We start from the raw sequence: 26,978 nt of genomic DNA on the forward strand, positions 1-26,978 counted from the left end.
TGTTTGTGTGGTCTAGGCTTGACTAATAAAAATATGTTAATTTTAGATTATATTATGTTATTGTAACTTTTGAGATCGCCATTTAAGATATACTTTAACTTATGTAAGAGTCAATATGCTTGAAAATTATTATTACTTGAGACTGACTAAAATAATCTGTTTTGGAAAAATCATAATTTTATGTCTCCATTTGGTGAAAGTTATCGCGCGTTAGATTTATTATTATTTAATTAAGTTTTACTTTAGTGGAACAATTGCAAGTTTTGGTTTTAACGTAGTAATAAATAAAATGAAATAGCTTAAAGGGAAACGGGTTAAAGCAAAATAGTTATTTATTTCGCTTTAACTGCCAAAGTATGTTATCGAGACTTTTGATAAAATTTATTACATCGCAGTTACATATCGCTTGAATTCGTCCCAATTTTAACATTATATTGTCAAGGTTATTTGCTTGCAATTTTTTCCGTTAAACTTAAACTTGTTAGTGTATTTTGAAGGCTGTACTTATTAACTTACACTAATGTTGAGGTACAGAAAATAACCATAAAAGAAAAAATACATGAAGCTGTACCACAACAACATTGGTAGAGTTGCGGTTTTGAGTTGTCATAATTTAGTTTGACTTATGGCCACCGGGTCAGATATCCTTGTCGGACTATACACAGAAAAAACATTCCTCTTCTGTTATAGTAAATACAATAATATACCAGAGCATATCACACGTGTGATTCATTTAATATATCACGTTTATTCATTGAAATTCATAAAAATATTTTATCTTGCATTAAATATAGCGTATTCAGAATGATAATTGCCTGATTTAACAAATAAGGCTACAGATTATAAATGATAGGTGTCTCGTGACCTTGATATCTTGTAAAATATAGCTTCCAGTTATTTATCGTTATTTATATATTTAACCTTTTTATTTTAATGATATTTCGTATCAATAATGTTTATTAGTTTTTTTCTGAATATAATAGAAATTCTATGTACATTAATAACAGTCAATTTTTATTCTTTATCGAAATAAGGGTCTATTTTATCTTAAGGAACACAAATAATATTAAAAATCTTATTAGCAACTATGTAAGGTGTTAAAGAATATATCCCATTATCGTTTGCGCACACACAAAAAATACATGATTTATTATTTTTGACGCCATTGTTTGCTAATGAAGCGAATGTTTTTTTGCAATAGTGCAAAAAGTTGAGAAAATCTAATCTTACTAATGTTATAAATGCAAATGTTTGGATGTGTGGATGGATGTTAGAAGTTATCTTCAAAACGGCTTAACTGAGCTCAAAGTTGGCATAGATGTAGGATGCAGTCTGGAAAACAGAACAGCAGATAATTTGGGGAATAAATAAATATAAAAATAGCACCAAATATAAAATGCGTATTTTTAATTTTTTTATTTCTTTTCAGATTACTGATAAGAGTTTCAAGAATCAAGTATCTGATCGTTGCAGTTTATATTCTTGTAGGAATAAAATCGCAACATCACAATACGTACAGTAACAGGAAAAATAGATTCAAAGTAAAGTATGATTCAAACTTTTTTACAGCTCGTAGTTAGCTGCGAGCAAGTCTGCACTGGGTGTCAGGTGCGACGCGCCCTCGGCGGTACGAAAGCTCCCGCAAGATACTCCGCTCCGGAATTACATATATAAATAGAGGAACGTCAAATTTTAGTCACGACAGCCATCAATTTGTCAGTATTTTTTTGTGAAAATTGTGTGATAAATTAACGTGATATAAAGCAAATAAGTAAAATTAAGTATTTAAATGTTATTTTATACTTATATGAGAAAAAGTTGTACCAGAAATATTTTGAAATTTTCAAATATAAAGTTCAGTTTAACAGTTGTCTGGGTTGGAGTTCGAATTTCAACCATTACAAAAATGTGTTCTGCACAGCGTTTCGTTAGAAATAGCCGTTCCATATCTGTATCTTATATTCTATTGTAACACTTCGAAGAATGTGTTACGGCAATTGTCACTCAATTTTTTTAGCTTGCCTAGTTAAAAAAAAGTCGGCAAAATTAAAATTCACAGAACACAAATAGAATAAATAATTGAATATCTATTTCCGCAACTCTACTCTTTGTAGCACATATAGAAGTTTTGAGAGAACTTGGTGGCTCTTAACGTAGCGAGGAGGGCACTGCGCAGTGCGGCGATGAACTTGGCTGTAAATATATTTGAAACAAACTATACCTTTATTGTACTGCGTAATACTGTTTCCAGTGTATGACAATTAGGTTGAACTTTGACACGTAGTACATTAAAATCAATAAACGTAACTTGTATATAATTATATAACAGTAAAATTGTTTACTAAGATCAATAAGACACTATACAAAAAATTGAAAATTTTCCGTCAGTGTGGATGATGAGTTAAGCATAATGAATGTCACAAAGGTTCGCGACTATTCGACGTTTTTGCCTGTCAACTTGTAATTAGCGTGAAACATGACGAAGTTATCGAACACAAAGTAACCTCACCTTTAAAAAAATCAAAAACCGACTGACTGATGCTCTAATAAAACAGATAGCGCCATCTATCGTCTGATTTAAGTAATCAAAGATAATCAAGTAGAACATGTATCTAGGCAATGGAAACTGAATTCTGATTTTGTGTAAAAACGTTGTTGTACTGACAACGGATTGAACTGTGCCAGAAAAAAAATATAAAAACTCCTTTTAACAGTTTAATAGCAAAGTTGCTTATTCGCGTAACATCGTTAAATCGGTTATTGTATATAAAAAGTTTAATCTTTCAGTGAACGCAGAATTGCTATTTTATATTAAGCAGGCGGTACTTACAATTTACACTACTTTATTTTAATAATATAAATACTAAATGAATAAAAGTTTTTCAGTATTTCGATTGTTAACTTATCGATAAAAATATTGTGATGATTTTGCCGAAGAAGACCTAAAGAACTGTAGATAGATTGTGACTTGATTTTTTGTTCTTCAATAAGCAAATGGTAGAAACGTTATAAAATTGATTTATTACAACGTATGCACTTTCGTAATAAGCTCAGAACATTAACGTATTTATTTAAGTTACTATTTCTTCACATATAAAGTATTGCATACATAGGTGTTAGTTGTTTGTATGCAGATTGGATGTTCTATTTTGTGGAAATCAGAATTTCAATAGACAATGATGGCACAATATTTGGGTTCAAGTTTTACTTGTACTACTTAATTGTTCGACGCGTTTATGTTTGATGCGTGTACGTTTTAAATAGGAACGTGCATGAAATCACGCCATATAATTTCATAATTCTTAAATCGAAGAAACTAGGTAGAGTCAGTAAAAGTAATATTCGTATTTAATGCCAATCATCAAAATAAAATAAAAATTAATAGCAAAGACACAAGTGCCTTTAGATATTGTTTACCAAATTAAATGTTTTACAAAAATTACATAACAAAATATGTTTTTTATTAACATTTTAGGTTAAAAAAATCTGGGCGATTATTAAAAGTTTCATGACAAAAGCTGTGTTTCGAAAAAATTCAAGTCAAGGACGTCTGTTTCTTAATGCAAATCTGTAATACGAAGAGATTAATTTATGAATCAATGTGCGCCTACATTGTAAACTAAATCTTACGTACTAATAATAAAGTCTAATATGACTTGATAAATTATCGCTGAACGCAAATAAAAACTGTATTTACGATTACAAATGACAACAAAACAAAGTTAGTTAGCCGTGTGCGTCGCCAGTGTGTGCTAGTGTTTTACATTTTTATTTAAATCGTGTACCGTAAAATTTACCATGAATATTATATCGTTGACCGTTTGGACATTGGAGAATAATTGTTTTATAATCTATGCCGCGATGATAGTGTGTTTTATAGCGTTTACAATGTTCCACAAGAATAGAATGGAAGCGCATTACAGCAGGACTGCAGCCAAAAAGAAATTCGCGCCAACCGGCGGTGGACGAGGTTAGAAAACTAATTGTAAACAATTTTAACAAGACAATATTATCCCTTGTGTTATATTTACATATTTTCCGTGTTATTAATAGTTTCATCAGTCAATTTAATATTTATCGCAAAATTTGCGCGCAAAATCAAGTTATTTTTAGCTTTTTGTCTGAGTCGATAAAAATATTTTTAATAACACTTTATCAAATTTAATTTTAGGTTCAAAGTGATAGCATAGGTGCAGGAATAAAACAAGTGGAGAGTACATATAATTGTACTGTATAAAACTGCTGGCGAGTTTTAGCTAGATACAGAAATTAGGCTGGTTCTATTCTGCAAAAATACGTTATCTTGTCGCATTACCGTGGACGGATATGTATGTCTGGATCTCGTGTCATCTATTATCAGTTACAATTTTTCTTGGTTCGAGTAATACGATAAGTTTGTATCACATTATGATGTTACCCTACGATACGTTCTCATAAAACATGTTATGATTAGTTCTTTTCAAACAGATAGTTAAATTTTATGTGATTGTTTTAGTATTTCAATAATGCGAGAACACGGTTACAAAACACTATGGTGTATTTAATTAAATATTTCTCAAACAGTTGTTGAGAACCTTTGATGTTACCTTGATCGCCTCATCAACATGTACTTTAAACAGCAAATATGTATGTTTCGAAGTTCCACAAATAATATATACAAACTTTATTAGTGATAGAAGTACACACATAAGGATACAAGACCGTAGGTTTACAGGACCGTAAGCTCTATTTATAGCAAAAGGTGACAAACAAGAAAGGTGCCACCTTATTTCGATATAATAGCGATAGGACCACTGCCTATAGATTTTTAAATATCCCCTCTCATTTTTTTCACAATCAGAGACAACAATGTATTTTACAAAATTTTTCGATAGTAGCAAGCCACGATACACGTGGATATAAAATACTGGAAGTGGTCATACCACAGTACTTACAATAAGTGCATTAAAATAGACGTAGCTGCCAGATGTTAATCCAGTCTGGTTATACTGGTACCAACAATGCCATATTTAGCACAAACATCTAGGCATGTGGCATTATAAACATTGTAATATAAAGATCTCGTTGCTATAGAAAATATTATATGAATATGAATATTTATCATTATTGTAGACTGTTTTTATATTCAGCAGCAGTTTTGTTTCGAAAGTGAAATCAATAAATGTACATTAATAAAACACACAGAACATTACAGCTGTGCCAGTCGTACAAACTGTTGGTGAGCCAAATAATCTTGATCGTTGCCACCCACGATCTCTTTAATAATATTAAACAGAATAACGAGCGCATTCAGCTTGGTTGAGTACTAAATTTACTACACATTGTTGCCATCCCTTTCATTGTCCTTGAAAACATAGAGATAAGAATATATCTGAGTAGTAGAACGAATATTTAAATAATAAAATGAATCGTGAACACAACATTACTAATTACGAAGTTCCCAAATGTCTAAAATTTCATTTCTCAATAATTTTCATATAGATAAAGAAACTTAAAACAACTACAACTTAAAAATTAAATTAAAATTAAATCAGAATATTATTATTTAAGTAAAATCAATAATTTAAGTACAGATCTTGTTTCGAATATAATGTTTGACCTTCTATTTAAAACAAAAAAACTAGCAAAGAAATACGACACTGTATATACAAGGTATATTTGGTTTAACCGACCTTACACTTTCGATAATAGTGTCAAGATTGTTTTCAATATAGTCCGGTCACGTGCGAGGGCAAGTTTTGTCCTTAGCGAATACTTTCCTCAAAAGGGTCTTCACAGAAAAAACTTTAATTTTTAAATTATTTTTTAATTTGTAAGAGAACTGTTTACATTTGTATAAAATTATCTGTCATGAATAGATGAACCAATCGATGCAGAAGAAAACCTTTTTAACTCAGTAATTTCTAAAGGTACCTATAAACTTAATCAATTTTACTAACCTACGTACATTTATCCGACGTTCTTACGGTGAAGGAAAACCAACTAACCCGCACTGGGCCAGCTTGGTTGACTATGACCTAGTCACCCCTAACTTAGGGTAGGATCCGAGCCAATAGGTGGTGACGAATAGCGAGCTGATAATGATGATGGCATAAAAACATACATAAGAAGCAAAAACTAGTAGTTAACTAAATAGTGTAATCTAGAATACTATGCGCGTAAAAATTATATACATTTTATGTGAGTATGGGTTATCGCTTTCATGTAAAAAAAATAATCAGGAAGAACTATACGTTAGCTATTTTATAAATAGCAATGTTATCGTGCATTCGTGCAATGATGTCGCGGATATACAATTACTGGAAAGCTGACCTACTGTTATTACAACATAACATAAAACTATGGGTTTTGCACTATCGAAACACTTGTATAAAGTATCATCATCTCTTTCATTCGCTTTAAGAAAAAAGGGACAATTGTTATAAGTGTCTCAGGGTAAATTCACAGTAACGTCCACACTTATACAATAATAGTCATAATCAAATCGTATTATATTACCACTCTACCTATGTTTAGCTTGTTTTAGGAAGTTGAATGACAAATTTAAAAAAAAATTCTATAGGTGGAAAATGAACAAAAGGCTAACTTATATTGCTTAAATAACAAAGAAAAGGTTGCCTACAGACACGAGCATATAAAGGTTGCAGGTATGTTGCTGCAACCAGAGAAGATGAAGAGACTGTATTCCACTTCCCCATAAAATTAAATACTCGTTTCCTTATTTAGTGTGAGACGCACAAACATATCAGTAACAATTTTCCCTAAGTAAATTAGCGAAGTTAAAAGCCACACACTACTTTCGTGTTGAACACGCTGCGTTGTAATGAATCGTTGCAGAGGTTATCAAAAATATTTAATTAGAGCGAGGAGCGAATAATTATTATACGAGTATTTTAATTAATTATGTAGATTACTCTTTGTTTTAAATTTAAAAAAATACCCCCTGTAAGGCTTGGTAATGAATATGTAACGAATATAATGTCTCTCTCAAAATAGGTCAAGAAGCTGAAAAGAACTCACAATATATGTACATTTCTTTCCACTCCCTTCTATGGAACAAAGTATTTTATAGATGATGGTTATAATTATTTTTGTTTTAGAACTTATTTATTAATTTATTATTAATAATATCCGAAGTAAATAGAAATTTAGCCGAGACGTACGTATTTAAGATTGGACACAATCTAATCTCTGATAGTATTTGTTTACGTATTTTTCCAATTCTCTAATCCGTAAACCCCAGATGGTGTATCTTACTAATATTATAAATGCGAATATTTGGATGTATGTATGGACGGATGTTTATTAGAAGGACGACAGCATGCATCTCTCTGAAATTTGACATATATATAGAACATAGCCTGAACGTATCACATAGGCTACTAAAGTTTATTTTTGAATTCCGCTCCGACGGAGTTGCAGGCGACAGCTAGTTTCAATACAATCGCATTTTAACGTGAATCTGGCATAGACAATATTAAAATAATGCATAGTGAAGAATTAGACTTTAAGCATAAATAATAATTAAAAGTCAGTAATATTTCGTAATTGTTTTTCTAAGTTATAAAAACATTACCAAACGAGTAATCATTATCTGTTTTTGTATAGATTCATAGCAAGTCACCGTGCGTGAGAGGTGCTCACAAAAACTAACTTTAACTAATTTGTTTGAAATTATGTACACGCTCATTTTATGCAAAGAATCTTCTATAAAAAACAACAAATGGTACGTTATTAATTCTTCGTAAATATGCTTCTTCCGAGAAAATGATTTCAGTCTTAACTTTAGGATTCTCAAATTAGTAGATGCTATATTACAAAAATTACTTATAAATATTCTATAAATATTATTAAAAATGTCGTATAAAGTAGACAAGCTTTTATACGGAAATGTCGGAACAAGCTGACGAATACCGGTGAAATATGACGACCACACAGAAGACAGGCGTCTAGTGAAAGCAATTCCGCGTTCTGATGTGTGTGCGTGCCCAAGGTCTACTTTTAGTCCTCTTCGCTTTACCACCATTTTTTTAAAAGAGGTAGGGATGCGGTTTCTTATAAGTTAGATTTCACATAAGAAAGGTAAATCCTCTTTCTGCGAGTTCCCTCCTATATTGGCGAATTAAGTGGCCGCTTCCTCTTGTACCATCTTTTGCTATAAAATATATTTATTCTTTTAAAATAATTTCAACTGTTTTGTACATTAAAGATAATGTTATCTATTAGTTGCCCTCATTTGTAACTTGTCTAATGTCAGTATATTTCGTTGGGGATTGGACAAATAAGATAACAACGAAAGTAAACTACGTGTATCTGTGAAATGTACAAATTACTGTTCAGAAAGAGTGTACATAGTACAATGTACATCGGTTAAAAACTAACAAAATGACGTCACTAACTGTCTTCTAATAAAAGAATAAAACATAATGTAGTAATTTGTGGTAAACATTAAAATCAAGGAACTGCTAAGATATGGGAAGTAATAAATTTACAAAATCATTCAAATTATTGTTATTCAATTATCGTTTCAGAGCGAGACTATCCTAACGACGAAGATGATCCCGACTTCTTAGTGCCCGCTATCCCGGAGGACACGCCCCATATCCCGTACATACCACTACGGAGGTCCGATGAAGAGATCCTTCAGAGGTCTCGTGAGTACTACGAACTGATGGCGAAGAGAAGGACTGTTAGAAGCTTCAGTACAGAACCAATACCTCAAGAGGTCTTGGATAATATCGTTAGAACTGCAGGTGAATTCTTAAAATAAACAATTTTAACTAAAAAAAAACTTGACAATGCATAAAATAGATTATTTACGATGATGAAGATTTATTACAGTGATTTTGTTTTAAATGTTCAAACACTAAAAAGTTTATTTACATCTCTTATCTTAACTATTGATAAAATTATATATAGGTCAATAGCCTACATTTAATTTATCAATGTGTCGTGGCGAATAATAAAATCTTAAATTTCGTAATGCAACACAAGGGGATATAGCTCAGTGGTAGAGCATTCGACTGCAGATCGAGAGGTCCCCGGTTCAAACCCGGGTGTCCCCTGATGTCTTTTTTAATTTTTTTTTCTTTTTATTTTATTACTATTTATTATTACATAAAATAATAATTTAGAAAACATTAATTAATATTATCATTATGCTTAGTACACCATTAACAAAACCAGAATGCAGAACTAAAGTAACCCTTGTATACATTAAATAACATACAAAAATTAATATAAAATATAATTTTTATAATTCTTATTTTATGATTATCAAAAAAAAATTAAATAAACCTCCAAAAAAAAAAAGAAAATAGGTACAAAGAAAAATATACAGTTACATCTGTTTTCTAGGCACATCACCATCCGGAGCTCACACCGAACCGTGGACCTTCATAGTGGTCCAAGACCAGGAAACAAAAGCTGCAATAAGAAGTATAGTAGAAGAAGAGGAAGACTTAAACTACTCCAAGAGGATGTCCAGGCAATGGGTGACAGACCTCAAACCATTCGCAACTACTGCCACGAAGCCATACCTGAGTGATGCACCGGCTCTGATCTTGGTTTTCAGGCAGACACACTCCTGGAGAGAAGACGGGAGAAAGAGGATGCATTATTACAGTGAAATTAGTGTGGCAATAGCTGCGGGCATATTACTGGCTGCTATTCAGGTATGGCACAGTGAGGTGAAATGTAGTAAAAAGTTCTTAATAAAAAAGTTATTCGGGTGCGCATTAGATGACGCTACTCGTATATAAATGGCGCAACTCGCGTGTAGATCCGCTACTAGCTAATAGATGGCGCTACTTGCGTTCTGATGACGCTACTCGCACATAGATGGCGTTACTTGCTTTCCGATGACGCTACTTGCACATAGATGTCGCTAATCGCGTATAGATCTGCTACTCGCAACTAGATGGCGCTACAGTCTATTCGATGACACTACTCGCACATAGATGGCGCTAATCGCGTATAGATCTACTACTCGCAAATAGATGGCGCTACAGTCTATTCGATGACGCCACTCGCACATAGATGGCGTCACTTGCTTTCCGATGATACTACTTGCACATAGAAAGCGCTACATTCTTTCCGAAAACGTCACTCGCAGTTAGATTACGCTACTTGGATATAGATGGCGCTATTTACACACCGTGAAAGCTATTCATTCGTAGATTCATTAAGATGGCGCAACTTGCATAAAAATAATGACATAAACTAGAAATTCGTATTTTAACTTTTTGCAAATAAGCGAATTTTTGATTATTGCTTGTTTTCAGTACTGCGGTCTAGTGGCTCTTACATCCACACCTTTGAACTGCAACTCCCGCCTTCGGGATCTTCTCTCCAGACCAGTTAACGAGCGATTGGAGCTCCTCCTACCGGTGGGAAGGCCACATTCAGAAGCTACGGTTCCTGATATAGCCAGAAAACCTCTAGAAGAAATTATGATCAAAGTTTGAAGACTTTCATTTTAATGTTATAAAGTATATATAGTAAATAAGTACATGTTTTAATATTTAAAGGAATTGCTAAGGCTATGAAATTTTTGTATTTTAGCGTAATCGTTGCGATGCCAAAAATGTTTTGAAATATTAGGCTCATTAAAATAATATAAAAGTTTGAAATTTTTTATTATTCGATGAAGGTAAAAGTTTTATTAAAGCTATTCCCAAAACGTTATTCAAATATTACTATAAGAAAACAGATTAACATAGAATTCAATTAAGACTTAATTTTTAAAAAAGGAATGACCATATAACCTTAATCTCTGCGAACATCTTGCATCTGACACCTGCATTATAAGTGTTGCATTTATTGCATGGAAGCATATATAAACAGATAAAGAGACATTACTAAAACTATTTTTGATAATCTCCAACTTTGGACTTTGAAGTAAATTTTGCCAAGTGCGCCATCTTCTGTCAAGTAGTTTATTTAATTGGAACAAAATAACTTCGAGGGCTTGAAGTAGCTTTTATATTAATCACTAGAGTGCATTACTAGTATTTGAAAAATACTTGTAAACTTGAGTTGGCTTGGATTTTTTGTCCCTTTCTCTCATATGTTTATAACTGTAAGAATGACAAGAATAAACAGCTATCAATTGGATATAACAAAACGTAAACATGTCAGTTGCGATTGCAATTCCACGGTGGCGGGTTATGTGAAGTTAAAACCAAGTAAGTTTTACGCGGTCAACAAGAGTTTGTGCCAATTTTAACTTAACGTCTTTGTTCTTTATAATTATAATTTGTGAATGAAGTGCGTTGTTCCGTATTCAGTGGTATAAGTGCCGCGTAGTGATGTATAGAAATTACCAAGTTAACGGTATTGCTTTGTGAACTTTAGTGGTGTCAGAATTTTGAGACACACCTACAGATGCAAGAAGCCTGTTTTTGTGGCACAGAATCCGGATGCCGCCGAGTCATGTGTGATTTTTAAGTAGTCGCATACACGGTGAGTGATTGCAATAGATTTAATTATTCTAATTTATTCTAAATGAATAATACTTCAAATACAGTAAAACATTACTTGTGAAATTAAGTAACAGAAATATAACAATGTTTTTATTGTATTAGGTAATTATGGAATACTTATTAATTATTATAAATAAAATCGAATTATTATTTAAAGAGACTCAATCAAACTAGTTTTTTGACACAAAACTTTATTTTGACCTTTTATTTGGTATATAAATGTGTGAATCAGTATTCTTAAGGCATTTATGTGATAGAGAGTGAACAAACGACCTTGTTGGCTTGTTGCATAGCTCGTTGTCCGTTCTCCGGTTGTCATTCTATCAGAGTCAGAGGGTTTGCGAATGATTCACAATTACTTTCAAATACGTATCAAATTAAATATATGTATGTTTTAAAGATGGTTCCGGGAAACAGATTTCTTTCTTTTTACCTGGCAGACTAAAAAAATGCCCACCGTTATTTCCTATAATATTTGATCCTAGTAAGGTCAGTTATTGCTAGTTAGTTATTTTATTAAAAGTAGATTTAGGTCCAGCATTCAGAATTAAGCTTTGTAGAAACACGTGTTGTTGGCATAGAGTTAAGTTAAAATGAGCGGGATAATATACCTACATCCCACGTTACGATACGGGTAACTGCATATTAGTTGTCACTGGATGTCACGGAGTTTACAACCGCGTGATGTATAGTCTTGTCACCATTTATATCCCTTGATTCAATAACCTACCATATAATGGCTATGGTTCTCTCAATCTTTTAATATTAAAGGCCTATGAGCTGTCGCCCGCGACTCCGTCCGCGCGGTATCAAAAAAAACTTTATTAGTAACTTATGTGTTTTTCCAGACTATGTTATAATATCCATGCTAAATTTAATCGAGATCTGTTGAGCCGTTCTGGAGATACCTTCTAACAAACACGAATCCATACATCGAAACGTCCGCATGTGTAATATTAGTAAAGTGTTTGTAGTAATTAACTTTACCGTAAGATTCCACCGTCAAAAGACACTTACAGGAACATCTTGAGACATGACTTCTTGCAAAGAGAATTACGAACGATGATAAATTATTTTTGCACGAGTATTCACGAAACGTTTCTAAAATCTAAAATAACGTTATTAGAATCGGAAATGTTAAATCTTGGAGAAAATGTATGACTTCCTCTTTTTGATACAAAATATCCACTTTGTTATGACAAATTATTTTGGACTACGAACAGCTCATAGAATAGAAAAGATCAACCACTTGTCATTAGTTAACAAAAAACCTTAAAGCCTATTAAATTTAAAGCTTAACGGGGTAGGCCGTAAACCTGAGAACAGACCAAAATACCTGAAACCGGTCACATCTAGAACTCGAAACAAAAGAACTAAATACTCTTATCTCTAAGCCATGAATTCAATGGTGATAATGAAGGATAGGTCGTTGTTGTCATCACTTTAATGGTGAGAATTGATTGTGTGTGTGTGTGAACATATCATAACAGTGCAAACTGTGCCAAATTCTGTGTCCGTGGTAATTTGCACTTGTATATCACACGCGGTAGTTGACCCTCATATTAATTATGATAGCGTGGGATTTAGGATGATAATTTAAATAACGGTGATGAAGCTTTTGACTAACGGCTGAACCCTGGCAGGTATCATAAACCATTGTTGCCAATCCATAACAATTTATATTATAAATACTTCATCAGATCTAAAGATCACAATAGCAACCGAAAATTCCATTAATGTTGGCTTAATAAACATGTACTACCTGTAGCCCGCGACTCCGGCCGCGCGGAATTTAAAAAAACTTAAATTGTAACCTATGTATTCTTCCAGACTATGTTCTACATCTATGCCAAATTTCAGCGAGGTCCACATAACCGTTCTTCAGATACCTTCAAACAAACAAACATCCATCCATACAAATATTCGCATTTATAATATTAGTAAAATAGACACGTAAGAAATAAGAGAAGTAGTAACACAGTAAGATGATTCTTGGTTCGTGCAAGCATCAATTTATTATATCCGGTTGTATATTTGCTAATAGAAATTCTGAATGGCTGACAACTGGGCAACTGACCAGGCAAGTGGGCAACTGAGCAAGTGACAGTTTCTCTTTACAAAGAACAAAGCTGCTTACTCCACAACGAGCAGCGTGAACATTTGTTAGAATGAAGAAAGCGTTTCGTGATTGTTTGCTATTTGTTTGTATTATGGCTTTTGTAACCAAGTCACGAGTTTACTGAGTACACCGGTACTTGACACTTCAAGTTCAGATATACTCAGTGCCAGATGTATATAGTGTTTTATTACCTAAATTTAATAAAGACTGATCGATAGCAAGACTCTAAATAAAAAGCTATCTAGAAAACCGAAATTGTCATATCTTAAAATAATGAATACGATAATTATCCGCTAGAGAATAGAAATGTGATGATAAGATAAGTTTATGCATAGGGTAATAGCAATATTTTTAGTAGCAGCCCCCTGCAGTGTAACACGTTGTGAATATAAAGATTTAATTACGCTTAGGTCATAGCACTTGATGGAATTACAGTTCGTTCACATCGCATTATATTTACGTACATTTAGGCTTACGATTTGCGTTGCACTACAATGCGTGCTTTGTTAATTATACAACGTAACTAGCGTAAGCAAAACCAGCAATGTATCCTGTGGAGTTTTAATTAGTCGAAGTTGCGTGGATGGAAAAATGTTGCAAGTCCCTTTGAGATACTTTTGTTTCAAAGCGCTTTTTAGTTTTGCTCGGCTTCTATTGACGTAAAGAAGGTTTTCTTCGTAAAAATGTTGACTCAATTTCTTTTTTCTTACGAATATATTTTTATAAATTGTTGTTCAATGTTATTCTTAAAGCACAATTTTAATATAATAAACATAACGTAAAAAAATAGTTTTTATTTTTTAAAACTTGAAACAATAATCGTTTAAGTATTACTTTACTTTATAACGGACAAACTGGTATTAATACTTAAAAGACTTCCTTGTTCCAAGTTCAGAGTTAAAGCATCCAAGTGATTACACGTTATATATTATCACAGTTGCCATTGCTGTAGATTTCTTCAGTATACCAACATAAGCGAATGTGAAACAATGCAACATGCAACTCTTACGTAACACTCAGTTTTGTATTACCAATTTCTTGTTCGTCTCTTACTAGTTACCGCATCTTGCTTAGGGCTGTGCTAACTAACGCATTCAGACTTTAACTGGTCACTAAGGGTGGCCCTTTAGATTTGTGATACTTCTAAATTTATCCCACAATATTACCATGGTACTAAAATTACCTTAAACTGCTTCGAGAATGTAATTTGTCTGTGGATTAAGCGGACAGTACAATGTCTTTGGCAGTGGAAACATAATTGTTACAAAAAATAATTTATTAGAGTCCAAAGTCCAAAGAAGCGATTAATTGTTGCGATTATCATAAAATATTGTGACAGTGGCAACCCTATTTTATGCATTGAATGATTAACTTAACCGGAGGTGATTTGCTCGCGTATTAATTTTATCATAACGTTATATGAGATTGTGCAATTTGAACCATTCATGTCCGCTTTGTTTACCTAACCGGTTATCATTAAAATGATCATTAACTTCACATTAAGGTATCATTAACTTCCGTAACAAGATCGGCTTAAACAGTATTAAAAAAAGTTCCTTGAAATTAGGACTAGTTTTGCTTATTCCCACTGTACTAGAAAGCTAAAAGCAACGAACCATAGATCCGCGGTTTTAATTTCAGACCTTTGATTGTTTAGAACTATGTAACTACTATGTAGTCTGTCTTCTTATTTTTTTAAGAATTGTAAAATACAACAACGCTGTACGCATAGTGGCCTAGAGACCAAACAATGCTGTAAAGCAGGTAACCTGAATGCCAGAGATTCAAGAATATAATGAAGACAAGAAAAATTAGATTCGTTTTCAATCGTTACCATTGGTTGCCTGCCTTATAAGCCTGTGAATGTTCAATTATATGTATTATCGAAAAAAAATATATCTCTTAAAGATATTTTGATTAGACGTTACTCCCGGACGGTTCGTAATATGAGGATCAATTTAGAGCACACAAGTTAAACGATGAAAACATGCGATGTTATCGAGCAAAATCGTTATGACGTGACAATAGACCCTTATATTATTAGTCGCCATACAAATATAAACTTTATTTATTCCTTTTTAATGTTTCAAATACTTTAAGCACTAAAGTGTTACATGTAACGAATATATATTTTTCTATTTTAATTGCTTAACAATGCCATACAAGTTATTACGCTCAGTAACCGACAGACAGACAGTAATATTCGATAGATAGAATACCAGCTTTAAATGTAGTGTATACTGGATTCCAATACTAACCATAAACCATAGACAAACAACAATTTACGCTAAAATTTGAAAATACCAAAACATTTATCGTATAACACATTTTTTTACATAAATAAATACATAAGCTATTATACCTTTATTTTACAATATCACTTTCCTTTATCTTAAAATTTTTACAAAATAACCTAAAACAGTCATATGTCATACAGACAACATGGCCGCCATGTACCAAATTTCAAAATTTGACTCTGTTACTTTAGGCTTTCTATCGAGACGACAGATGCTGATAGTAGCGATGTGTAGAACTTAATATATTGCTTTTAGTTGTATAATGAATACTAAATATTTAAATAACTGTTAGGTATTTTAAATATTTAAATAATAAGATAAAGTATTACGTTGACAGATTCAGGGAACTGTGTTTTAGAAAGCGGGCATTATGTGAGCAATGCAGCTGCTCTACACAGCTCTATGTTTGTATGTCTGTATGCCGAATTACATATGCAATAGATGCCTTTACTGTCTGTCGTAATAAATAATTTAAACATATTACGTGTGCACGATATAAATTAATGTTATAATTATAAAGCTTTTGATCGCGTCTTCGTCCACGCGGGATAAAAAAAACTTTTTAAGTAGCCTTTTTGTCCTTATAGATTATGGTCTATATCTATGCCTAATTTCATCATCGGTTGAGCTGTTCTGCAGTTTTCATCCATCCATCCAAACATTCGCATTAAAAAATAGTTTCCTGCAATATTTAACCAATATAAATTTTATTTAATCTTATATTTGTGATAGTTTTCATCATGTATATACGTAAAATGACATCAATCATTAATAGAAAAATAAAAACGTATTAATGGAATCGTATCATTTAGTGATAACGGTATAGAGCGCGCGCGCAGGTTTTTGCGCCCTATACGGAAGCAGCTCTAAATAGCTCCATACTTAGGTAATCTCGACTAAGCTTAGTAGCTAAGTCTAGTATTACAAGATTCAAACTCAATGACCGCTCGTGGTTAGCTACGAGCGTATAGGTGACAGGTAGACCTTAATAGTACAAAGGTGTGCATAATGTAAACAAAGCAAAAGTACACAAATAATCTGTTAACTCCTCACAAGAGTGTTCTTATGTAAGCACTATATACATAATATAATGATTTGAACCATATGTATTTAATTTTTAATATAGAAAGATACATTTTACCTTTGCTTAGGATATTTCAGCAAAAATAATAGTTATTTTATAAGTAAAACGACTTACGACATTATTCGTAGGACACGCTGATATTGTCCAGACCACTACCGTTGTTAAACCGATGACGGTGATATGGTAATATCATAACAACCCCTTATTAACCTGGACACTAATATGATAAATTATAGGTTATGGTTCAAGGGCGTTTGAGATCATGGTGTCGACCAATATAACTTGACCCGTCTTACTTCAAAGCGAACGGAATACTTATACCGTGAAGTGCGACGGAAAGAGTAATTGATTATTCTTTGTTATTACTAATTGTTTGGTACTGAAAGTTTTTCTGTTATTGCTAATAACCATTAGCAATAACAGAAATACATGACATTAATAACATAAAATGTTATTAATGTCAAGTAACTTCGTCTGCTAATTAAAAAGTAACGAGAAGTGGAAAGCCGCTACAGATGTTGAGGAGTATTTTACAGTTGAAGGGGAGAGTCGTGTAAGCGGCAATCTGATTTCGCTAAAATAGGGAAGTTAAAATGGTTCAGATGCGTCGCTTACAGTACAACGTACGTAATAAAAAATTTTTCTATGCCCTCCCTTGTCAAATCTTTCTTTTTTAGGAAAGGGTGAAAAGGCGAATAGAAATTGGCCTTGACTTAGTTGTTGAAACTTTGCGAAACTTTTATTAGCGCGTATTGAGGCTGATAGAGTGAAATACAAAGAAATTCAACATAACGTTGTATTTTACAGAATAACGGTACAATCTGGGTCATTCTTACAACCTAAATTACCTTACACGATTGTCTAGAACACGTATATCGGATATTGAACCTTATTTCAATGCAAAAAGCGTCGTTGTTTCGCAAATTGATTACGTGATACGAATATATTAAAATGATTTTTTATTAGAAATTGACTTTAAATTGCACAAAATAACTTCGACGAGGTTAAGATAATTTTCATTTCATGTGATCGACTTTTGAAAGATAATTTCCATAAAATACACAATATTTATAGAATTGAGAACTTTTATAAACTTTATTCCAAAAAATGTAGTTAGTCGCATATCTAATGGTCATTAGATATGCGACTGGTGGTCACCAATAATATGTTATAGTACTAGAGCTGCTAGATATGACCACAAGGTTAAATCATTTAATTTCAAGTAACTAGTTCCTCCATTCTTAATTTGTGAACGACGAAACAAAACACGGTGTCATTTTAAATGCCTCATTAAGGCAAGCAGTTATCATCAGACTTTGATGACCTTTGTTACGAGCCTAGGTACTTAATAATGCTGTTCTTATAATTATAATAGATCCGCTGGTGTCAATCGTTGCGCCATTAAAGGTAAATTTGTCATTATTTCGGTTAGTTACGCGGGCTGCGGTTCCAATATCACATTATGCGTAACTGTCTAGCGAGTTACGGCTATTAGGGTTGTCAAACTATACTAAATTTATTGATTTACCAAAGTTTGAATAGCAGACTATTGTTTATGGTTTACTGATTGGGTTTTGCTTGGTTATAGTTAAACACCAAGATTAATGTAATTTGCGAGCGAACAGAGTAGAAATAGGATTAAATAACTATTTTGCCTATATCCTGTCCTTATCTTATTCCGTCTAGTTTATCTTAATAATTTGGGCTTGCCCTTTTTTTGTTGTTTCATTCTTTATTTCGCACGATCGTTTGGTTTATTAGTAATTATAAAAGTAGCCGCTATACCTAAAATTTGCTGTAAGAACAACTAAAACAAATTAAAGACAGGGTTGTCACTGTATTTTAACAAATAAATAAATAATTTATTTGTTAAAATACAGTGACAACCCTGTCTTGTAAGTAACGGAGGCAAATTGCTGAGGTCAAATGCAGTACACGGCTGTAAGCCGCCATTACTTGTGTTTTTTATCAGACTTTATGTTGGTGTAAAAGGTACTGCCTGGATTCTGCCAGATTTAAATGTACTGAGCTATTTTCCATAAGTGGAAAAAAGGTAGTTTGCTTTCATTTAAATTATTATTCAATTAAATATTAATGCTATAATATTATTTTTTATAAGTAAACATTAAAATACTGATAGCTATTGTAAAAATAGATGGAATTCGAAATATTTCAACTATCGTTAATCGAAGTTTAATAGCTTGGTAATATTAATGTTTAAATGTAAATGTTTGAATGTATGGATGTATGTATGGATGGATTTGTTAGAAAGTATCTCCAAAACTTCAGCACAGATCTCGCAAAAATTAGGCATAGATGTATATGATTTGACATTCCACCCGGACGGAGTCGCGGTCGACAGCTATTGCTCAATAACTATAATTATAATGACACAAAAAATGGATACAGGAAATCATTGGCTTTGAGGAATGTTGGAAACAGTAAGTCTATGATAGAACTGCATTCAGATGAATAATTCAAAGCAACATTACCATGCAATGGTAGATCGAACGGTTTTTATATGACAACACTTACCACGCATAAATATCGAACTAAATAAAACATCTTATTGCGTAGTATTCAGCTAATGTATTTCTATATCAATTATAATTACTGCTATTGTAAAAATAAAAGTCTAAAGAGGATCCCCTTCCCATCCTTTTCTTATATTAAAAGGTGAAAAGAGAAAGAGGCTATAGAGACATTGCAAACAAATTTAGTAATTCCTCAAAGGTGCGACATATGTAAGAGTTCTCACGACACAACATCTCTGCTTACCCAACTGCGACAACTTGCGTAATGATACCATTGTTACAAATCACTCTGAATTCTGTACCGCCCGGTATGCCGCTAACCCGCTTACAAAATACTTAAACGATCTGTCATAACAGATCCGTCTTAGTTATGAACACCATCAGTTTATAATCTTACGGTACGTTAACACCGTAAACACACTACTATAATTTTTATTATGAAACGCAACAAATATCTAACTTCTTTGTAATTCTTTTTTTTTCTTCGGGAAAAAATTGTTTACACTAAAATAGACTTGTATACAAACTTACCAGGACGTACATTAATATCCTGTTTTAATGTTTGTTCACATGTTACACAAATGATTAATAAAATTAACATATTCGCTTTCATACCTTTTGTAGCTAAACATGGAAGCGTTATTTCCCTCGTGCAACAGCTAGTAGCAGTAAAATTCATAACCTTGAATGTTATACATACGTTGTATAGGTTATTTAAATACTGGACAAGGACAACGCCATCTATTGATAAAAATGTAATTTATAATAGATAAAGCACTAAAATAATTTTACAATATGATTTTTTCATCATCACCGCCTTACTATATGGCTCCACTGAGGAGCTCGAAGACTACCTTAACAGGGGTGACTTTTTACACTACGATTTATTATGAAAATGAAAATAAAACATGTTTTAAACAACAGTTAGGTACTTGTGATTTTAGGTTATACAAATATTTCCTATTCAGCCGTCAAATGTAGCCCCTATTCATACATAATAAAAACGCATAAACTGGGTATTGTGGACCAATCAAGTATAAACACCATTGTTTTATTGTGTAATGAACCGCAATTTATTACGTACCCTAATGTTCCGCACACCTGGCCCTAGTAACAATATGTAATTGGAACGGCGTTAGTGCTTCACCTTATTAGTAAACGTTAAACGGTGTTGGTAGCAGGAGTACTAAGTACATAATGTAAGTATTATTTTGGTTAATTTTATATTTAATTTCTCGTGTGTCGAGCTTGCATCTGGCCATTTCATCATCATCAGCTCACTATATGACCCCACCGAGGGCCTCAGAGCCTACCCTAAGTTAAGGGTTAGGCCATAGTCAACCACGCTGGTCCAGTGTGGCTGGACATTAAAATTAACCATTATAAAGAACAATATCTCTTCTATGATTACATATATACATACTTAAATAATTTTAATTTCTTTATTATAAAGTGTCAACTTCACGTATACAGTCAGCTGCATAAATATGTAAATTTTACATAAATTTAGAAGCTTGTATAGCCTTTCGATTTTAGAAATATGTAAGCATGTCTTCGTCTATAGCAAGTTTTTAAAGTTGGAAATATACCGATACGTGCATACATACATATTTTTGTCCCGAAGGCGTATGCAAGTTTTTGAAGCTTTGTTAATGTAAACATATTTATGCAGCTGACTACACTCGTGCGAAACGTGTTAAAGAGAGAATGTACGACTAGTTTTAGAAGTAACGTCACCTTGACCGAGTGTCCGCAGTTGCCGCTTGGCTCAGCACTTTTAACTTTATGTTTAAATGACCTAAGGATAACCCGATTTACTATCAACCATGTACACGTTTTGTACTTGATTTCGTATTTTGACCTTAAATTTTCAGTGTAAAATGAATTTTAAGATATAAACAGTGTTGTATCACGTATGTAGTACATCAAATAAATAAGGAAATAACCTCTTAATTCTGCTGAATAAGACAAAACGTCGGATGATTTAGGAAAAGGAAACAAATTGTGAAAATAATTGACATGTTTTGGCTTTGCTTTTGACATTTTATGCTCAGATAAAACTTGCTTTTTTGACATTTATTGACTCACATGACCCAACAATAATGTATCGCGAGAGCGACATTTCTAAATATTATTACCTATTAAATTAAAAATATAGTGCCGATACGCCATCTAATATAAAAATATCAGAAATCTTTCAAAGTAGAACATGGTTACCTTTACATCAATCTTGGTCAGTCTTGTGCAATACTTTACGAAATGAATCAAAGTTTAATAGCAAAATAATTGTCAGAGATTGTTGCAACACATCCATTGTCTCACGTCACAACAGAATGCTGTGACGCCGAGGTGTCCAAGGTACTTCCCAAGCTTCATGTTATCTCCATCTTGTGAAGTTAAACATCGGAATACAATGGATACTTACAAATAAGAACCAAAATTCTCTCCAATCCGTTAATTGGCTGAATTGTTACCTGCTACACTTAAGAGTTGTTCTATAGCTACTAAGGAAAGCATTAAGTGTGTGTTTAGTATGAGGAATATATTCTGAGTATGACAGTTATTTAGAGGTCCTAATTTTAATCCAAATGTTCACACATTATCAGTGTGCGTTACTTTAGAAGTTTTACTTTCTGGTTTCTAATGTAAACAGCTATCAATTCTGACTGATTGTGACCCTGTTCGCGAATTACGAACACAAGCAATCATTCAATTGTAGCGATTTAACGGTTTCCTGATAGATCTTAAGGTACAAGGTCGGGTCGAATTAGTTAACTCAATTACTGCAGCAATTAGACACAATAAAGTACCTCTTTTGTTAAAAAAAACATTTGTTGTATTACACTTTGTATACGACTAATTTATTAGGACAAATGTGAAGGGCAAAATCGGTAGAAGAAAACCAAGGAAAAGATAGATGAATTGGTGGAATTAGCATGGAATGTGTCATGATTAAGTAAGCATTAACGACAATAATGACTAGATCGATATAGAGGAGTAAAATCGACGATGTATGTAAAATATTTTCGTTTAAATATGTTTCAAATATACTTTTTCTGCTTTCAGATCGACGAGTATGGCCCGGTGGCATTGCGTCGTTCTGTTTGCGACGCTATGCATATGCACAGGTAATGTTATATATTTACTTTTCAACATATATCAAGTTTCAAGTAATTATCATAATAGTTTATCAATTTCGACTCTTTTGCTTTATGAAATACATAAGTGTATAACAACTACATAAGTTTTGAATACGTTCTTTGATGCACGAATCATTTAAAACGCATAATTATTATTAAACATGATCGATTGCTCAAATGTTATGCTTTGATTCGATATCGAAGCCATAATATTTGATTGTGTTAAATTACTGCGTCATCAAAACAGTAATATCAGTTGTCTACAGAAATTCATTGTAATCAAAACAATTGAACAGATTTACACATGTCTTAATTCTTCCACATTCATCATCAGATCATTATACGTTCCCACTGAGGTGCTCGGAGCCTACCTTAAGTTAGGGGGACTAGGCCATAGTCAACCACGCTAGCTCAGTGCGGGTTGCTTTACTTCAAACATATCTTTAAATTTCTTCAGGTTGCGTTACGACGTTTTCCTTCACCGTAAGAATTTCGGATAAACGTACATATGTTATCGAATAACGAAAACGACATCGGTATACGGCGGGATTCGAACGCAGGACCGGCAGATTGCAAGACAAGTGCTTAACCCCTGAGCCACCAATGCTCAATTATTCCACATTGTGTCGTAAAAAATAAGTTCAAGAGCCCGCGGCACCAATTCATGACACAGACACAAAGCCAAAATTAAGTAAAAAGAGAAACATTAAATTCAATAACTAAGTTTTGGATTGAAGCCATATATATGGGTTGTGGGAACCGATACTAAATTTATTGTCTCGAAATATATATATATATATATATATATATTTCTCTTTAACGAAATATTTTTGATTGGTATTCTATCAATACATAGATACTATATTTAAAAAAAAAATCACTTTCCATATAAAAGGTGCGGTGGTCAGTAGATATTTTCAAAGTGAAAGCTTAATACATAATACATTGTGCTCGGCCATACCTGAGTACTTATGTACTTGTTTTCTAACAACTACGAAGTTATTAGCACTATTACCTTTGAGTACAGGGTTTCTTTTACAGAAGGTTTTCTCTGAAACCGACAAGTAAATTAGTAAGCCTAAATTACAAACAAGTTACTATCCAAAGTGAAACTCTTGACCTCCGACACGAGATATCTATGGAACTAGCTTAAAGAATTGTATTTATGAATAAATTTAATATCATATTGGCGGCCATGTACAGAGTTTAACGATTCTGTTTGCCGCCATGTTTGAAATTTGAAGGTGATCTGTTTACATAATTTAGGCGTTCGATTGAAACGGGATAAAGTTTTGTGAGTGATCAAAAGGAATTGACTAAAACGAAAGACAAAATTGAAGGATAGATGGCACCATAATGCTGTGTTATAATTTCAGGATCATCAAACAAGCTGCCGGGGTTTGCGGGTGATGTTGACAACTTGGCGTTGTCAGAGAGCACCCCAGTCGGTCAAGTTGTGCACACGCTAAATGGAACGGATCCAGAAGGTTTGCCGGTATGTAAATTCACTGTTTGTGATTTACAAACTTTATAGAGCCCTAGATAAAATAAATATTTTTTTACCTTTGTGACATTTTCAGGTAAAATACGATCTTGTTGGTACTAACAAGTTCTCAGTGAATCCGGATACTGGAGAGATCACCTTGATACAGCCTTTGGATAGAGAAGTAAGTGTGAATAATGTCGCTGTATTTGTAAAAAATATATATATATATATCTTTAAAAAAACAGAAAAAAATAAAGCAATTAAATTTCACGGTTAAATCTGTATAACGAAGCATTGACTTTCACTATTATTATTAATTTTTCAGAGAGAAGACACCATAAAGTTCCTAGTGTCGGTACAAGACCAGGACCCAGAGGGCGTACTCAACCTGACGCACAATCAGCCAATGACTGTTATTGTTCTAGACGAGAATGATAACCCGCCGATATTTAAAAATGTAAATATATATCTTTTTATAATACAAGGCTTTACTCATATACATTTGTTATAAGTTAGATGGTTACAAGAACATTATAAAAAGGATCCTTTTCATAGCGAAGTATACTCATCACATCTATAATTATTTCTTATAAGAATAAAGGAAATTTTTTTAATTTGATATTCAATATATAAAGACAATTTTTAAGTGGACAGCTCAATTAATCTGAATAAATTTTTATAATTATTTTCAGAGTCCATATGAAGTGGATGTAGCGGAAGACGAGGAAGTTGGCAAGACGATCCTTACTAACATCAAGGTAGAAGATCTAGACTCTGTCGGAGATAGCTTGGAAGTCGGCTGTGAACCCAGTGAACAGGTAATTCTTAGCGAACATCGCCATCTATCGGTTAAATATGTAAACGGTATGAATAAAATTGTTCCTATATTATTTCCAGTGGCCGCAAGCATGTGAGGTATTCGAAGTGACGAGCCTGCACTCCACCGCCAATCAGTACACCGGGGCATTGGTGCTGAAGAAGAAACTCGACTATAATGAGAACCAGTTTTATCAGTTCCAGTTGTATGCTACTGTAAGTATTACTGAGGGATTCCACTGTCGAAACAAACAAAAGTATATTTAGACAACATTACTCCGTGTTACGTTTCAAGACGATGGACTGAACAATAACGTTACGTAGTACAGTCAGCTGCATAAATGTGTAAATATTTACAAAACTTTAGGAACTTGTTTACGCCTTCGGTTTCAAAAATACGTAGGCACGTCCTTGCCAAACGCAAATATTCACAGTTTTAGACCTTATTAGTTAGAATCATTTGGCGCGAATGACGTGCTTTCCTTACAAAGTCCAGAGGTAGAATGGGACACAAACGTCGATACCCCAGTAAGGCTAGTGTTGAGTCAATACACAAGCTCATTTCCGGATTTTCTTCGAAACAACAGTTGAAAATATAAGGACTAATACGTGCATAAATATTTTTGAAACATCCTGAACATTGCCATATTGTTATTGCAGGACGGGTCACTGAACTCGAGCGCTCCGGTAGAGGTAAAGGTGGTGGACGTCCAGAACTCTCCGCCGGTGTTCAGCGGCGCACTGAGCGGCGCTCTGCCGGAGGACGCGCCGGTGGGCACTGTGGCGCTGACTGTACGCGCGCGGGACGCAGACCGCGCACAGCCCAGGGACGTCAAGCTGGACCTTATCACTAGTATGTTATGTTCAACATTTGGTTATAACATATGTTGCAATGTGATATTTTTATGTTAATGTGATGTGTGAATGTGATTTCTCGTGTAAACGTTAGTAGTGCAAAATATTACAATTTGTGATAATGATGTAATCAGAAATTACTGCTTTCATCAGATCCTCTGGACTTCTTCTGGCTGGACAGCAACACGGGCGAGCTGAAGACCGCCAGGCCTCTAGACAGGGAGGCACTCGCCGACCCTAATTCACCTTTAAATCTCACCGTTCGTGTAAGTATTTATTATATTAGACCAAAGGTCACATTACAACTAGTGAATTAACATCTAATATTTGTTTTATAAAATAAAAACATCAAACAAGTAACTACCAATAATACTAAAAACCATCATCATTTAGGTTAAAGGCTACAGTTTTTTCCCCCTTAAAAGCAAAACCTTTATTGTAAATTGCAGGCTACAGAGCTAGTGAACGGTATCCCTGTAGTGAGCAACATAACATCGACGTTGGCGACGGTGACGGTCACCATCCGGGACGTCAACGACGAGCCGCCGCGGTTCAACCGCCGCGAGTACCACGTGGATATACCGGAGAGTTTGCCTGTGGGCACACCGCTGCCTAACTTGGATATGGTGGTTACTGATACTGATGTCGTAAGTTATTGTTAAGTTATTCAAGTATATATAACCTACTTAGACATAGAATATCAGAGTTGTAATACCGAATGCTGAATTTGGCAATTTTACTTTCAGGGATCAAACTCTGTGTTTTCTTTGCGACTGTCGGACGAGATGGGCGCGTTTGTAGTGGAGCCCGCGACGGCCACGGGAAGCGCCACCGTCACGCTGAGACTCAACACCAGCCTTGACTATGAAGACCCAAACCAGAGGAAATTTATATTGGAGGTTAATATAAATTAAAAGTAAAACAGCATTAAAATTTCACAGATAACTACAAAACACTATTTTGGTATTGTCAACGAATACTCTTCCGAAATATAAATGATTGATATTAAGCGTGACCGGTTACCGTCTCCAAAGCTGCAAATAATTTTTCGTTTGTGCGTGATTTTTTTTACTACTGAGCAATAGATGGCGTTAGATGTTGTAAACATCAATAGATAGTACTGAGTTTTGTAAAATCATCAATAGATGGCGCTAATTTTCATGT

At 33.5% G+C, this 26,978-nt stretch overlaps 2 protein-coding genes and 1 non-coding gene across 3 annotated transcripts in view; all 3 read left to right on the forward strand.

Annotated features, from left to right (window-relative positions):
- The first annotated feature begins 3,724 nt into the window (after window positions 1-3,724).
- Iyd (Iodotyrosine deiodinase) lies at window positions 3,725-10,520 on the forward strand. Its single transcript, XM_013311354.1, has 4 exons — window positions 3,725-3,970; window positions 8,532-8,753; window positions 9,358-9,674; window positions 10,284-10,520. The coding sequence occupies exons 1-4, from the start codon at window positions 3,799-3,801 to the stop codon at window positions 10,464-10,466; spliced, it is 894 nt and encodes a 297-aa protein (XP_013166808.1). The 5' UTR covers window positions 3,725-3,798; the 3' UTR covers window positions 10,467-10,520.
- TRNAC-GCA (transfer RNA cysteine (anticodon GCA)) lies at window positions 8,994-9,065 on the forward strand. The gene has a single exon. It is a non-coding gene; the product is annotated as a tRNA-Cys (tRNA).
- A 608-nt stretch (window positions 10,521-11,128) lies between the features above and the next one.
- Window positions 11,129-26,978, forward strand: part of LOC106117531 (cadherin-87A) — a 27,897-nt gene continuing 12,047 nt past the window's right edge. The window contains exons 1-11 of the mRNA XM_013311894.1: window positions 11,129-11,463; window positions 22,584-22,645; window positions 24,034-24,152; window positions 24,238-24,324; window positions 24,469-24,600; window positions 24,836-24,961; window positions 25,041-25,175; window positions 25,620-25,812; window positions 25,968-26,080; window positions 26,264-26,461; window positions 26,561-26,713. Of these exons, the coding sequence (XP_013167348.1) occupies window positions 22,594-22,645; window positions 24,034-24,152; window positions 24,238-24,324; window positions 24,469-24,600; window positions 24,836-24,961; window positions 25,041-25,175; window positions 25,620-25,812; window positions 25,968-26,080; window positions 26,264-26,461; window positions 26,561-26,713 (1,308 nt within the window). The 5' untranslated portion in view covers window positions 11,129-11,463; window positions 22,584-22,593. The remainder of the gene's footprint in view (window positions 11,464-22,583; window positions 22,646-24,033; window positions 24,153-24,237; window positions 24,325-24,468; window positions 24,601-24,835; window positions 24,962-25,040; window positions 25,176-25,619; window positions 25,813-25,967; window positions 26,081-26,263; window positions 26,462-26,560; window positions 26,714-26,978) is intronic.

Source organism: Papilio xuthus, unplaced genomic scaffold (assembly GCF_000836235.2).
Source record: "Papilio xuthus unplaced genomic scaffold, Pxut_1.1 DF829567.1, whole genome shotgun sequence".
NCBI lineage: Eukaryota > Metazoa > Arthropoda > Insecta > Lepidoptera > Papilionidae > Papilio > Papilio xuthus.

What these genes read in the sequence shown, in the direction of transcription:
- Iyd (XM_013311354.1), top strand. Translation starts at nt 3,799, where the DNA reads ATGAATATTATATCGTTGACCGTTTGGACATTGGAGAATAATTGTTTT. An exon ending in GCCAACCGGCGGTGGACGAG is followed by an intron (nt 3,971 to 8,531) that starts GTTAGAAAACTA and finishes TTATCGTTTCAG; the next exon opens with AGCGAGACTATCCTAACGAC. An exon ending in TATTACTGGCTGCTATTCAG is followed by an intron (nt 9,675 to 10,283) that starts GTATGGCACAGT and finishes GCTTGTTTTCAG; the next exon opens with TACTGCGGTCTAGTGGCTCT.